The sequence below is a fragment of the Brienomyrus brachyistius genome, chromosome 11 (assembly GCF_023856365.1).
Source record: "Brienomyrus brachyistius isolate T26 chromosome 11, BBRACH_0.4, whole genome shotgun sequence".
NCBI classification, from domain to species: Eukaryota; Metazoa; Chordata; class Actinopteri; order Osteoglossiformes; family Mormyridae; genus Brienomyrus; species Brienomyrus brachyistius.
Genome location: NC_064543.1, coordinates 22,882,941 through 22,898,700, shown reverse-complemented (window position 1 = coordinate 22,898,700; position 15,760 = coordinate 22,882,941). Strand labels below are relative to the sequence as shown.

General features: G+C 40.5%; 1 protein-coding gene across 1 annotated transcript in view; it reads right to left on the bottom strand.

The window, feature by feature from the left end:
• Positions 1–15,295, bottom strand: part of mpped2a (metallophosphoesterase domain containing 2a) — a 51,223-nt gene extending 35,928 nt beyond the window's left edge. Inside the window, exons 1-3 of the mRNA XM_048969693.1 lie at positions 15,004–15,295; positions 12,545–12,783; positions 4,917–5,098 (exon numbers count right to left, since the gene is read on the bottom strand). Coding sequence (XP_048825650.1) covers positions 4,917–5,098; positions 12,545–12,672 — 310 coding nt within the window. The 5' untranslated portion in view covers positions 12,673–12,783; positions 15,004–15,295. The remainder of the gene's footprint in view (positions 1–4,916; positions 5,099–12,544; positions 12,784–15,003) is intronic.
• Positions 15,296–15,760: the final 465 nt, after the last annotated feature.

The window sequence follows — 15,760 nt, the reverse complement described above, 5'->3', positions numbered from 1 at the left end:
TTTACATGAGGCTCCTCCACTGCACAAAACCGAATCAGCAGCTCCAATTGGCTTACACCATACGGTCTGGGTGCAGCAATGAATTCTGGGGAATGTAATTACTGTTGGCTGACTCCATTTCCCAGACTCTGGAGGAAACTTTCATAGCATTTTATAGACATCAAAACATTTTAAAGGGTTGCTGATATCCTCTTATTTTCTCCACAAGCAATTGTTGAAGGAGAAAAAATAAAAATAAAGGCAAGGGAGTCGGCCCTATGTGCCCATACTGCATCACTAATGAGGCTAGTTTAACTGTGGGTTAAACACTGCGGTAAAATAAATGACTGCTTATGCCATCTGCATGGCTCAGGGGAGTTCAATTAAAATCCCCATGTACTTACTGGAGCATGGAGTGGGGGAGCAACACATTCTGCAAGGGATATTTATTTAAAACCAGTTCAGATTGCAGCGTTTTATCACACAGAACCCCAAACAAACAGTCACAAATAAAACAGGGGTGATTCAGAAGGATTTCGATACGATGAATTCTTACGATACCATTGCAGTGCTAAGCACAGAAGCACTGAAAGTTCCTAAAATTACTTGGTTTCTGTTGAACACATCATCAAAAGGGGTAGAGCTTAAATGTTCTATATTCCATTTAATAAAAAAAAGATAGCATAGAAGCTCTTTTAGTGTCAGATACCCTTGTTTCTGCCCACTAAAATAAAAATGCCACTATGGAAAATTGTATTCCCCAGACTTTGGGGAATTAAAATTTAGTACTGGTCCTTCACCACGGATGTTTTACTTGAGATAACTCAAAAAAAAAAAAAAAAAAAAAAAAAACATTTGACAGATTTTGCAAAGGCACCGTATGGTCAGCAAACTTCAACTAATTAAAACCTAAAAATGTAAACTGGATCAGACCAACACAGGGCAATAAAATTGGAACGGAGTGTGTAAGGCAGACTTACAAGGTATACATAAGGTAGTGATAATATGTCCTTTGCATTGTAATATTTTCATTCAGCAAAATTTATCACACAAAGTGCTCCAGAGTCAATGGATAAATGCCTTTAATGTGCACTCAGAAACCAAACTTCATGCAACTGTGTGTGTGCCCGTGGGTAGACTGTTTAACCACATTTAACTATTCAAAATATTAGTACAGCAAATCAGGCAAGATAAAACAGCTTCTTCACTAATATTCCTTGTTTTGTGGGCAAGGAATTGGTATATGGCATTGGTATTTGGTAAGAACCAAAATTTAAATATTAAAATTTGTAAATATCTTCTTGTTGACTGTAGCTAATCCTGCGTATATACTGAAAATAATGTACATTTTTTGTTCAATTTTTTTTTATTGTGCAAAAGGAACATGTCATGTATCTTGATAAACATGAGGATTAGTTTGTACCCGAACCATATATTGCATGATCACCCCAAATTTAATAACAAAAAATGCTGTGTCTGTTTTCAACCAATCTGCAATGTTATTTGTCTGGTATTTCCTGGCTGTGCAATGGTGAGGTCAACTGAGTATTTCATATGCACATTAAACTAAAGCACAATTTAGTATTGCATCAACAGCTCTCCTGAACCTCAGCAGAAAGAGAATTATGCTAACAACATAGGTCAAGGGTTCAAATCCCAGGAAACACACAAATTCTCTCTAGTGTAAGCCTTTTTGGTTAAAAGGGTCAACTAAAAATAAATGAGTTACATCATGTGCACCAAAAAAAATAGTGTATCTGCTACAGTTCTTGCTGTTATGTGACAGAAAGTTTTGTTCATAGTGCAAAAGAGAAATTAAAATACAAATATTTAAAGACATATAATTACAAATAATATAAATGACATTTTCAAATATGGACCTTAAAACATACACAAAGAAATACAAGTAACCACATGGTGTGGAAAGACTGCAAATTCTGGAAATAGCCATTTTAATGGAATGTGCAATGAATGAATAAGTATACTTTCAGACCTATATATTACGAGAAAGACCCAGAAAATTCAGGTATAAACATATTTATTAACTTTCACATTTCCAGGTGATCTATCCAGTACATCTAGAAATTGCAGAAGTTGGTGAGTGTGGGACGAGTACAGATTAGATGTGCGGAGCAAGTGAAGGTGGTTTCCGGGGAACACAATGCTGTCGTTTCTGATAGCACCAAATCTACCTGCGCACAGTATCATGCATTACGTAGAAGGATGTCGATTTTTTTGCCACAATGAGAAGCTGTATGTATCACTTCAAAGAGTTAATTTGCAGCTGAATTGATTTCTCCCACCACCCCTAACAAGCATTGGTAGATACATTTAGTAGATTTCCACATTTTAAAATGAACTGTTAATGCGTAATGCAGACGTCAGATGTCTTTTCAAGATTACAAATCACAGTGTCAGAAACCATCACAAAAAACTATCAAGTCCAATTGCAAGTATGAGTCATGCATGTCTCAAGTCTGAGTCCGGGTCACACAAAAATGTGACAAGTCCTAGCCCTGGAGTCAAGTACTACAGCCTTGTCAAATATGCGGCGAGCATCTGAGGGAAGTATTGAACCGACAAATCTGATGCATGAACTGCCATGACATTACTCATGATCACCACCAAATTTATCTAGCATTTGTGCCAATTTCCCTCCTAGAACCTCTCTCAGTAGGTTCCCACCATGATTAACCATGAACACCTCACAAGCCTTGTCGTTTCTGAGATGCTCTCCTCCAATCATCTGATCATAACGACCTGCCCCATATCAGTCATTCAGAAGTTATTCATATCTTTACTGTTCAATTCTTCTGTATTCAACATGTTAGCCAAGAATACTGAATGTTAGCTTACCATCTATTATATCCCAGACTGTGAGACGTGATTCTTATGAGAAAGTCAAAGCTATTCACTTCATATGTGGGGTGGTCATGATGTTTTAGGTCTTAAGACTAGCATAGGGACCAAAGTAGCGGTCCTGAAATATAAGGAGCTCTATATGTTAGGGAATCTCCTGAAGCGGAAATATGACAGAGCTAAGCTGAGCTAAAGTGCACCTGCAAGGTCATTTTTTCCCCATCAATATTTAGCACTAGAAGCAAACACAACAGGGCTGGGAAAGTAACTTGTGAAATCTCTAAGCCTCATGTTCACAACAGCCCTTAGCCAACATGGTTAAACTTCCGGGTCCACGTGCAGCGATCAAGGCCAGGCTTCTGGAAGTTTCTGCTTCACCCCTCTGCCACTTCTTTTTGGTTTGGCTGTGAAACAGGAAAGGCTGTTGTGCAAGAAGTCTATGCAAACTGATCCTATCGTGAAGTAGCATCTCTAAGCCATGCTCTACTCTGACGGAGGCTGTTGTTGGAGGTAATATTTTTTCCTCATGTATTTTAATTCCTCTCATAAACCCAGCCTAAAACAGTGGAACAAACAATCAAACAACAAGACAAGATGCCAGCTGACTTCTTAATCTGCTCAGCACCACCTTAAACAGGAGCTCCACTGAGCTATATTTCTCCTTAGTGTGATTCAGGACATGATTAGTGTGTGACGAGACGGTGGCATCAAAACTCAGGCTCTCTTTACTGTCCTGCCAGGAGAAGGGGATCTTAATCCCTGCACAGAGGGCCCTGGTGCCATCATGCCTAGAGTCTGGAGTCTGGAGTGGGAATGCTCCAGCTGCATAAGCCCTCCTCGAAGATCCATGAACATCCCCCATGTCACTATGTAGGCAGCTTTTCCAATAATCCTGCAAACAGTGAACCATAATGGGTTGGAGGAGGAGCTTTAATGAAAACATGGCTCATTGTTACAACCACTGACGAAACAAATGCTGCTGGTTTCAAACCAAACTCCGCTTTCTCCTGTGTGTAGCAAGGACATACTGCTACCTCCCACATTAGCACTGACTTTACCCGATACGTCACATTTTACCCAAGAGTACAGAAGTACTTGTCCAGCCATGTTAAGGAATAACTACACATTCATCAATTAGGTAAAAAAAAAAAATAAAAAAAATCAGCAATACCCAATTCAAGGAAAAAACACAAATTGCAAGGCTAGTAGGAATAAACCCCTTACGATAACTGCACCTATTAAGAACAATTTATTTATTTTGAATAATTTGAAATGTTTTAGATGTGAAATGTTTTAAAACTGATTGCACAGTAAGGGGACAACAAGGAGAAAAGACAATGCACCATATCACTCTAATCACAAAGCTGACCAGCACTAGTCCAGATAAAGCCATCAGTAAAGAATGACATTTTAAATAGCATAAGACTGCTAAATTGTAGAGAAATAAATACAAATCATTCTCTTCAAATATAATATGGGAAAATAAAGGGATCCAAGCACTAGGAGAAACTCCTGTTGTGAGCAAAAAGCCACCGTTTCACCCTGTATGTGGCCAGAGAAGGTAAACCTCTGTTGATGCCGCTCTGATCTCAAAGTAACATCAGCCTTCAAAAGCAACTATCCATCTATCCATCCATCCATTCATCCTCTGTAATCTCTTGCCCTATTCATGGGAGGTCCGGAGCCTATACCAGAGGCTATTGGTGCAAAGCAGGAAAAAACCAGGATGGGGCACCCATCCATTGCAGGCCAATTTATATACCATTGACACACAGACACACACACACACACACACACTTTGATAACTACAAATAACCTTACCATATTTTTGGACCCGTGGGGGGAAACCCCACGACAGCATGGGCAAAACATGTAAATTCCACACACATGGAACACTTGCAGAGACTTGAACCCTAGTCCCAAAAGGTGTGAGGCGACAGTGGTAACCACTACACCACTATGCCACCCCCAAAGGAACTAAACCCTTCTAATTGAATTAGGCCACACTGTATGGCACTTACACAGAATGGGGGTTAATTGGGGTCAGGTTGAGGAATAGACAATAATAAAGTCTTTACCTAACCAGTCGTTAAACTTCTTGACCTCAGAAGGCAGGCCCAGCTCAGTGAAGTCGCCAGTGTGGAGCAACACATCCCCGTATGGCATCTGGATGCCATCTGTGCGGGAGTGTGTGTCAGAGACGCAAACAAAGCGCGTGTGGCCAGCCGGCTTGGGAGTGTCGTAGGGGATAGGGTCCACCCTGTTGCCAAGAGAGGGAGCACAAAAGGGATTAGGTTGGAGGAGGTCATGACAAAACAGGCCAAGAACCCACGAACAGCTGGACTGGAAGCAGGTGGGTCAGACAGGCTGCAACATTGGCAAGTGTACCTTGGTCTTCATCCCTGGTACTGTTCATGACTTATCTGCTTATGCCAAAAAAAAAGATCTCATAAAATCAGCCACACATGACCCGCTAAAGATGGAAATCTTTAAAAAATAAAAAATAAAACAGGCAAAAGCAGATTTCACTCAGCACCTTAAAATGCTCTGAAACTGACAGCACACTGCTGCAGCTTCTATTATTAAAACAGCATACTACTCTGTTAGAGTTCTTAAAAAATATCTTCCTGGGGAACTACACAAAAGACTACTTCCATGCTAAAAATACCCACCATTGTGATAAATCTGCATTTTACAAATCTTTCATAAACTTTTTGACATTTTGTAAGTGCTATTCCAAAAGTAACTCCCATTCATGGATATTGTTAAAATTTGATCCAGAAATCTTTGCATGTATTTCACTTAAATGAATAGCAAAATAAAAAATTACCAGTGTTTTTTTTTTTGCCAAGTAAGTTGCATTACGTATGCAATTAATAGACATCTACATTAACGTTAAATGTGAAGGCAAGTGTTAGGTGTTGTCCCTGCATGTGAATGAATTTAAAACTCGGGGCCTGATGCCACACAAGAGGAGGGTAGTGGCATACATGAGTGCTGTGTGCACTTGTGAGAGGAGAAATAAATGGTGGTGATAAAACTGCAGCCCAAACTGGACAAAGTGAACAGAAGTAAACTCCTCCTATTCTATCTCCATCAGCAGTTATCAATTAGGGCTTAAGGTTCAAAGGGTTCCTAACTACATAATTCAAACCGAGTCTGCCCCAAGACCCATCCAGATCTAGGACCATCCAAAGACTCTCAAAAACTCATGCACTCCAGGCTGGAACTGTGCATCAAATTAATAAAAACCAGCACTTCAGCATCACAGCTCATGATGGCTCCTGCCGTCATTCAAGGAAGTTCAATCCCTTTCCCTTCAACAGGCATCAGATATCCAGCCAAAATTTCGATTCAATCAGGTATTACTATTTACATCTATTTATCCATCCATCCATCCATCCATCCATTTTCCAAACCGCTTATCCTACTGGGTCGCGGGGGGTCCGGAGCCTATCCCGGCATACATCTATTTAGTAAACACTTTTTTCCAAAGCATTGCGAAGGGGAGTTTTGAGACGGCAACTTTCAGAAATATTGAAAATAATTAACACATATGCCCATGCATGTTATATCATGTTAAATAAAAAAAAAATTAAGATGTGTAAAGACAGTCAGTCACCATACACTGAATACATGAACTGTTATGGTTAATAACGTAACAAAAAAATATGGTGGAAAAGTTGCAGTTAATGCTTACATACCTGGAGGATTTTTTTGTGCACATGATGTACATGTAACATTTATATTTGACACTTATTCAAGAAGGATTATGGTATAGGGAAGAGGTCCAACTTCCATGCTTCTTGGGATTTAAAATCCGGAGCTCTTGGTTGTTCGACAGTATTTATGATTGTTTGCCATTGTGTGTTATTCGATTTTACTATCTTCGTGAGGCGTACTTGTATGCCTTGAAAGGCACCTACAAATAAAATGTATTATCATCATTATTATACCATTGCTCTATCTGATGAGCTACAAGAGATTGTTGGATTCACGTTTTGAATGGTTAAATGTGTTCTCTAGATTCCTTTGCTGGATTACCCTTATTGGAAGGGTTGCTTTGGACTTGTTCTTTCAGTGAGTTCCCCTGTTATTTTTAATGTGTTCTCTAATTTGTTCAATAAATCCCCCTTTCGCATTTATTAGTTTTGTCTGCGCTGGTGCTCCATTGCCGGTGCTGACAAGCAGTCACAGAGAAAGTGATGTCATTTTATTAACTTTCATCGGAGTATTTATTATATTGTTAGAGGAAAATAATACTGAGCTAGAACGACAACAATAATTATCTTCCAGCGCTACAATACACTCCTGGTCAGTGCATTAATTGCCATATTGCATCCACAAATCCGCAAAGGTAAACATTCACTGAAAAGATCAAAATATAAACACATAGATGACATGGGATGAGTATCTTCAAATTACTCTCAGTAAAAAAAATCTTGCGATGCTGACGTGAACATGGTTGAGCCTCATAAAATTGTATGAAAGGAGAACATTTTAATTACATTTATTGATTCTCTTTGAATTGAGAAAACTGGCTGCGGACAAGTTAAAACCAGGTCAGCTACAGCCTATATCTATTTAGAAAGTACAGGCAGTCCTGCTACAACACGTGATATCACACCACAAAATTTGTTCCAATGCGACTGATATATTCTGCTCATGTCCAAGACAACGCAGAATCACATTTGTATTTGCAGTATCCTCAGTCAGAGAGAAAAGCACTTTGCGAAGTACAACGTGATACAGTCTTAGCGTGAAACACTACTTGCATGCAAAAACAGCTACCCAAGTGAACAATAGTGATGTCACAGCAAAATAAAGACGGCTATAACCAACCGTGACAACAGAGAGAAAGAAGAGATGAGAGGCTTATCCTTGTGAACAGAATCACTCTATTTACACCATTTAACCTTTTTACCGCTTCACAAAAACATACGAATAATAATCTAAATCTCAAAATGTACACTACAAAACCACCTCAAATTAGGAAAACTGGTACTGCAAGTGAGAGGGCAGCCAAGAGCAAAAATGGAGCCTGCAGCCATCTAAACAAATTCCATGGATCTTTTTGCAAATGTCCCAGGAACATGGCACAGGTCAGTGATTTTAAAATTGCTGGGCACAAGATAATATTGTAAAGTGTTCAGAAAATTATGTTGTATTTTTGTATTTTTTGTAGCTAACCTCCTTGTTCAGCAAATTTTATCAATACAAGTGCAGTAGCTCATCAGCAAAATGTACCCTAGAAAATTATTGTATGAGAATTATTGCGGGAAAATTTAACCATGTCACTTTATTTGGATAAATTGGAAGTGTGTGCAAAGTCAGACAAAATGTTCCTGGTCACCAGATAAATGGCTTTACCATGTACTTGGACCCCAAGCTTTGCTCTCAACAATGTATAAATGCACGCAATGTGAAAAGGAGAGCGATTAATCACATTTAACCATTCAAAATGTGAGCTCAGCCATCAGGCATTTGTTTGCCAATAATCCTTGTTGATTTGTGGGCAAGGAATTGGTATAACCTACTCTAAGTGCAAGAACCAAGAATTGTAAATACAGTTCTTCTTGATTGTAGCTAAACCTGTGTATATACTTTACTGAAAAATCAAATGCTGCTCCCCTTTTTGAACTAATATGGGACACCATTTGCCTCGTATTTTCTTACCGAGTGATTGGGAGCTCAATTTAGTATATGGCAGGCATGTTTAGACTCAAGCATAGTTTAGTATACCATCAACAGCACTCTGCAGCTCATCAGATAGCACAATGCTCTAACAACACACGCTGTAATGCAACAATTTTCATTTAATCATGCTCCACGTACAAGATAGTCCTGCATCTCTGCCAGAGACCAAAGTGATCCCTTTGCAGCAATGTCTGTGATATGTTTGTCGCTACCTGATCTGTATAGCCCACCCAATCGATTCCTTCCGGATCCATTTCACATATAGTGTATATGTACGCATGCCAGTTGCATCATTGATGTCACCTCTGTGTTTCATGCTCAGGAATGGTTGGTGATCACACTAAATGCGAATTATGGCCCAGTCCAAATGAACTGTGCCCAGGTCCACCTCTTCAAGTGGGCCTGGGCACAATTGAGTGTACTGTGACAGGGCACAGTAGTCAGACAAACAAGTCTTTAGGGGTCAGACGTGATCAGGTACTCTACAGCTGCCCAATGTGAGTACACACATACAATGCTACTGTTTGCGACAGTCCCTTTTCTAGTTCTTAATTCTCTAGTCACTTTTTGTATTTTATCGTTTTGTGTATCTGTTTTTTTTTGTCTTGAATGCACGTTTAAACTGTATACTCATGCCATTACCAAAACTAATTCCTTGTAATTTTTGCAGAACAAAAGGACTGATTCCCTTATTGAAGACAATGTCCTCTGCTGTGCTGAGCTGACAAGTTGGGTAAGTGGAGATCTGCTCTTGTCGAACCTACAGGGAGCTTTGTGTGAACAGGTCAGCGAAACAACAGTCAGGCAAGAGTGTAGGAGTCCTCCTGCCCATCAACCAAGGGCAGAAATAATCAAACCAATCCCCTCCTCCTGTTTGAACTGAGCACTCATTATGTACTAATGATTTCTATTCAGTAGCCAAAGAAAGCCAGAATTGAGCCGTTGACCTCTCAGGTCAAAGGGCGACTGTCAAATCACTAATCTACTCAAGTCACCAAAGCCCCTTTTTTTTTTACTCCTCTTCCAAGGAGTAACAGTCACAGCACTTCTGTAAGCAGCACAGGGTCAAAAGCATGAATCATGGCTTACTCTGACATTTTCACTGAAATGTCACTTCCTAATTTTCGTCAATCAAGAGCAGGCTTTTTTCCTCTGAAAATAACCAAGGCAGATGGAAAAGGAAATGTATTGCTGCATTAAAGCTACTAGCTGCTGTCTAATGATATAATTCACGGAGGTCAATATTTGTCATTTTGGCTGCCCAGGACATGCAGCGTCAAACCACCCCCCCCCCCCCCCAAAAAAAAAAAAAAAAAAAAAAAACCTTACTTGGCTCAGGTCAAGCCTCCACCGGCTGGGATTTCATTTGAGGAAAACAGTCTAGTGGCCCGGTGCTGTGACCATTAATATTTCAGAGTGTTGTATTTGTAGATATATAAAAGACATGTGAAAGGTGCCTCCACCTCGATCTGCTTTTGGAAGTGGGCTTATCATTCCTGTACAAGGTTTCCCTTTTGTGCACCCACCCACGATTTTATTACCAGGCCCGGGCAAAAAATGAAGAATAGGCACAATTGTCACTGGTAGCACAATTAAGCAGTTTAAAATTCTTTATTTTATATACTATATTTCGTACATACACACACAGTCATTACTAATCCCCTTTCACTGGAGGAAGATCACACAAAGGAACAAGCTGCTCCTGTCATTAACTGTGGTGTGCCACTAAAAGCCAGAGGTGTTGTCACATATAAACCTGCAGAACTAAATAAATGCTTCTAATTTGCATACTGTGCAATTTTAATTCGGTCTGCTAATAACCTGCTTGGAAATACAAATGGTGGCAAGCAGCTAAGGCAGTCCAAAGGTGGTCTGCTGTTACAACGGGAAAAAATGGTGGCTGTGTTTATAGACATGATTGGATATGGCATCACTGGCCAAGTGCTCCCTTGCAGCAGAGAAAAGGCCTCTAGAGCCAAGCCAGGTTCAGCTCAGAGGACTTCAGCTGTACAGCACAGACCTGTGCCATGTCAACTGTCACTTAACCCCTGCAATGGCAGGAGCAGAGGAACTTAATCAGGGTTTCTCTTATTTCACTGGCTTGAGTTGCGTCCACAGCAGCCCAACAAACAAAAAAAAAAAGCCTGCTCACATACTGCTAAGAGTGACGTCAATGTCTCTCTAGGCTGCTTCAGGTACGGAACTACAGTTTTGCTTTCCTGATTAAATATAACAGGACATCTATATTAGCAACCTAAACAAGTCTGGGATGTAAACATGAGACACAATTACAACTACGGAGAAGGGAGCTTGACTACATGATACTAAATAGTTGATACAAGTTCACTCATTTATGAGAAATTCATAATTGTGCCTCTTTAAAGACCAGACGATGCTGTCAGCAATCATTTTACAAAATGATTTATATACAGTTGGTAGTGAATATGATAAAGAATTTTTGCTTACTCAGGGCAAAGAGAAAAAATAAACAGCCAAAATTTTTACTAAGTAAATTTCCTTCAAGACAGTAATAAATTTCTGATTCCGAAAATCTAAAAAAAAAAATTAAAAAAAAAAAAAAAAAAAAAAAGGCACCTTCTCCCCAGACTAACAAAAAATAAAAAGGTTTAATTCTGCGAGCCCAACAGCCTGGACAAACAACAAAACCACAAAATAAACTTTAAAACAAAAGTCCAAAACATGAATTTCCCCATGAACGGAGCCAACCTTAAGTGGGTCTATAAAATGCTTAGGAAGCATTACAGAAGTCCATTAACTGGAGCAATCTAAACTATTATCAGCTGGTTACAATCAAGGCAGACACGGTTTGCAAACTCACATCTTGCTAGAAGATGCAAATAAACAAAAAAAAAATGCAAAATGGAAATGTTCATTTTGAACTCGGACGAGATGCAAAACAGGGTGAAAACTTACGGTGAAATCCATGCATTAATAAAGTTATATTACAGGTATGACTGAGTCGAGACAAACGAGGAACCCTAAAGTAGCATCCACTGAGAATAAGAGCACCTGACCAGAGCAATTCTGACTGCTGCTTTACAATTTCTTGCATGCTCTACTCACCTCACCGCACCAGTAGGTAGGGAACTGTAGAACATGTTCAATTTCTTTTTATTTACTCCACAAATGAAGGGGGGGGGGGGGAATGGCAAAAGCCAGAAGGTTGGCAGTATTAGTTGAGCAGAGCACCATGTTTGAGGTCCCGGGCTCAATCTACGAGTGACAATCTACGAGTCCCACTTCACTTTCAGGACACGAAGCCATGTGTTGTGCCACAACAAAAAATTATGTGGTCTGCTGGAAAAACTATACTACCTTTTCAAAGCACTCCGTACAGGGCACCAAAGAAAACATCAAGACATATTAAGTTTCAAATGGGTGCTCCATGTGCTCCAAGCCAACTATATACGTAAAGAATCCTACTGCTGACAGAGCACAAACCCCAGATGGAGTAGATGATTATCTCACAAATCTAAACAGCGCTTACTTTCCCAGAACAGAGCACTTATTCTATAAGAAAGGCTGTACATGGTGGGCAAAAAGGTCCATGGGGCAAGGAGGTTAGGTTAGTCCCTTCTGACTCTGAAGGTTCAAAAGACTTGCTGATCCAAAAGCTACAACTTATTTTCAAGAAAAAAAAAAGAAACACTCAAGAACTGCAGTATGTTAAATGCATCACAATTTTCCATATGATTGTAGACTACAAATACCTTTCTATGATTATGTCTTGTAGAAACCACATTTGGATAAACTAGCCAGACCTTGTATTTTAAGTTAAAACTACTCGTAATTAACTGCAACTGCGGACAAGTTCAGCATTTAGCTCATAAGTTACAAGATAAGAAATGGTCAGACGGCTTACAAGAAAAGAAATAAGAAGACCACCAACCCAAATTTCAAAACAAGTTTCTCGATGGAAAAAAAATCCTCTACAGACTCAAGGAAAACGACATAGGTCAGCACCACACCAGCTGAATAATATACTCACATGTGGACGTGAGGGGGCTGGAAGCGGCTCTGGTTGATGTTGTAGTGCGTGAAGGCTTGTGTGGGATTAGAACTGTACTCGTCAACCGAGATGGTCACTTTGCCCTGGGGGGGGATTCCATGAGCCATTCTTCCACCTTTTGGACATGAGCAGTTCACAAGGATCCAGGGCCAAGCCGGACTGTGTGCATCCTTCAGGACCTCAGCTCAGAACAGAACTGCACCACACTTGGCCACAGTCTGTATCCATAACAATGACAACCATAAGAGAGATAGAGAAGAGAATGTAAAGCTCAAGAATGCTTAACATTTCCAAATAATTCAACCATTTAAAAGGACCTTAAAGTATAGTATAACTTGCAACACATAAACATGCAATGTTATAAATTCATAAAATCAGATCACAAATGATTTAAATTACAAATAAATCTGTGAAACACGAGGAATTTAAATAAAAAATATTGTATTAAATTATTGTTCATTCAATTACTGCAATGAATATGTATATATTTGCCTCATTGTCATGTGTGTGTATTTTTATTTTTTATTTATTTATTAAAAAAAAAAAAAAAAAACAGCTTCAGCATCTGAGTACTCCTAATGGTCCTTGGGGGTCGCGAGATGATTTCCAGAGCATGTAGCTAAAAATGTTAAAACAATCGTCAACATTTTCCGGGGGGGGAAATCTACAGCGCGAACCCCCTCTCCCTGGAAAATGGGGGTCTGGCACTTATTTTGGTTATCGTGGGCTGAAAAGTTTGGCAACCCAACGACCTGGGGTGCTACCTGACCACAGGACAATAACACAAGCAAATTATTTAGCATTTAAAACTGTAGATATTATCAACAGTAAGGGCACAAAACATTACAAAATATGCATTCCTATAGGGAAAAACTATAAATCAGTAAAAACTAAAACTAATACTAGTCGCCGTTATTTAACGCTAACATTATTTCACTCATAAAAATGTCTACTCATGTTAAAATAGATTACTAGTTTCATCCTTTATTTTACCTACACACTTTCACGTGCACAAATTAAATGCAACTTTTATTACTTCTTCAGACAAAAAAAATGACTGCATTTAATACAAGCCGAAAACAAAAATAATGTAACTATTGGTCATAATAAACGACATACAAACTGCTGGATTTACTTCAGAATAACACGGCTACAATGTCCCCATTGTTTAAAAAAGACATCATACTAAAAAAAAACTAATACGAAAACTGCGAAATAAATGCAAAAGCCAGGAGCAAACGCCGTATGGGCTTCCGAAACTGACCCTGCTCGAATTTCGGGTTACCGGCAAGGCTCGCTTCCTCATGCCGTCTCGGAGGGTGCCTCTCCCGGGCTTCGGCGGCGCTCTGCTCGGCTCTGCTCGCACGTCGATTTGATTGATTACAGTAGGCGACCAATGGATCCCCCTGGTCTTTTATACGGGATCTCCTGCCCACCACCATTCATGTAAAACTCCACTAACAATCACTGCTACACACCCAGCCTTATTTTATTTCGAGCCAGTTTCTAAGGGGCCATGGCGAGGCTAAAAAATACACGAGCAGATGAATTATTTCGAAAATGTGAGGTACGCGGTGCCGTTTGCGTGCCGGCGGAAAAGCGGGGTTATGGGATCTCATCACACACCGGTTACAAAGGATCGTTATGTAGGGCAGCAGCGCCCATGCTACCCGGGCTACATTATAACGTAGAATCGTTTCTTCAAAAGTCCTCCTACCGCACTTAAAACAACATAGGCCTCCGAGGTAACGCTGAGACTGTCTACCGAATGGTGAAAGCGGTTACGGGATCTTTCCTTTCGCCAGCGCCTGGATTCAGACTGACCGTGGTGAACTTTGACCGCGGCATTTCGCACGACTCCATTCGGGGAAATGAAACGGCAGCGAAGCTAAACGCTCGGCCGGTGCTGGCGTGACGGAGGTAAATACGGCAGAACTACAGTCGCGGCTAACGCGCTAGCCGCTTAGCTTTCTGTTCGAGCAACCAGATACGAAAAAAGCTTTCCCGCTTCGACTTGTTATCCGTGGCATTTTAGCCTTGCACAATGACCTACGTAGCGTACCGTGTTTTAATCTGGCGTTCAGAGAAACGGAGGAAGGATAAGTTAATAAAAGCATACTGGCGACTAACGCGGCGGCTCGCCCGAGTCACTTCTCCGGAGAAGGAGGAAAAGGGACTAAATTGAACCTCTGACACGGCAGACTACAAGATCACCGCGCCGCCTTACACAATATTATTGTTTTTGGAGCAAAACTGAGTTATGAATGCATCCAACTGTGCAGTCTGGTACCAACTAGGCGCAAAAATATCGGCATATGCGATGAAAGTGTAGTAAGCCCTGAGTCGTTCCCCCTCGTAAATGACAAGGCACCTCTAACCTAGCGCTTTGTGTCTTATTCTCCCCCCACGATTGTCTCGCTAATCAGGAGAGTGATTACCTTTCCGTCGGCCGGGATGCGTGCCGGGGTCGCCCTCTGTGCAGTTAAAGACGTCGATCCATGAAGGATGAAAGCTGGCGCGGGAGGCGGAAAGGTTGGAGCCAGAGTGAGCGGGGCAGAACCTTCGACCCTGAGGGACCCCCGGCTGGCTCTTAGTGGAAATGAGACGGGCAAAAACAGAGAGCTAGCCGGGGGGGTGTGTGTGTGTATGTGTGTGTCTGTGAGAGAGAGAGACAGAGCAGCCTCGATCTGGGAGGAGAAAGAAAGCCTGAGAGTGCAGTGTAGTGAGAAGGGACTGCCACTGGGGTCAGGGAGCACAGCTCAAACGGGGGCAGGGCAAACACGCGCTGTTTACTCTGTGGCTGGCTGCTACCTACGAAGAGGCTGTTTCCAGAATACTTTTTGTACACATATTTATTTCCAGCAAGAGTCGTATAGGAACCTTAGTATGTTGTGGTATCCCCCAAAAATGATAATGTTAATCTCAATATTAAAGATTAAGCAGTTTTAATTGCTATAGTGTTACAGCGAGATGAAGCACTTTCCAAGTCAATGCAATCACAAAAATGAGGAAAAACAAATTGTGTATTAAAATAAAAGGCAGTAAAAGTATTAAAGAAATAAATGAGACATACTGTGCAAATTGGGTGTGTATTCTTTTCAAATGGACTAAATATTTAGCCTGCATTGGAATGTTATTTGAGAGTCTTTATTCCTCACCAGTGCATCAGCGATAGATTAACCGGTGAGATACAAT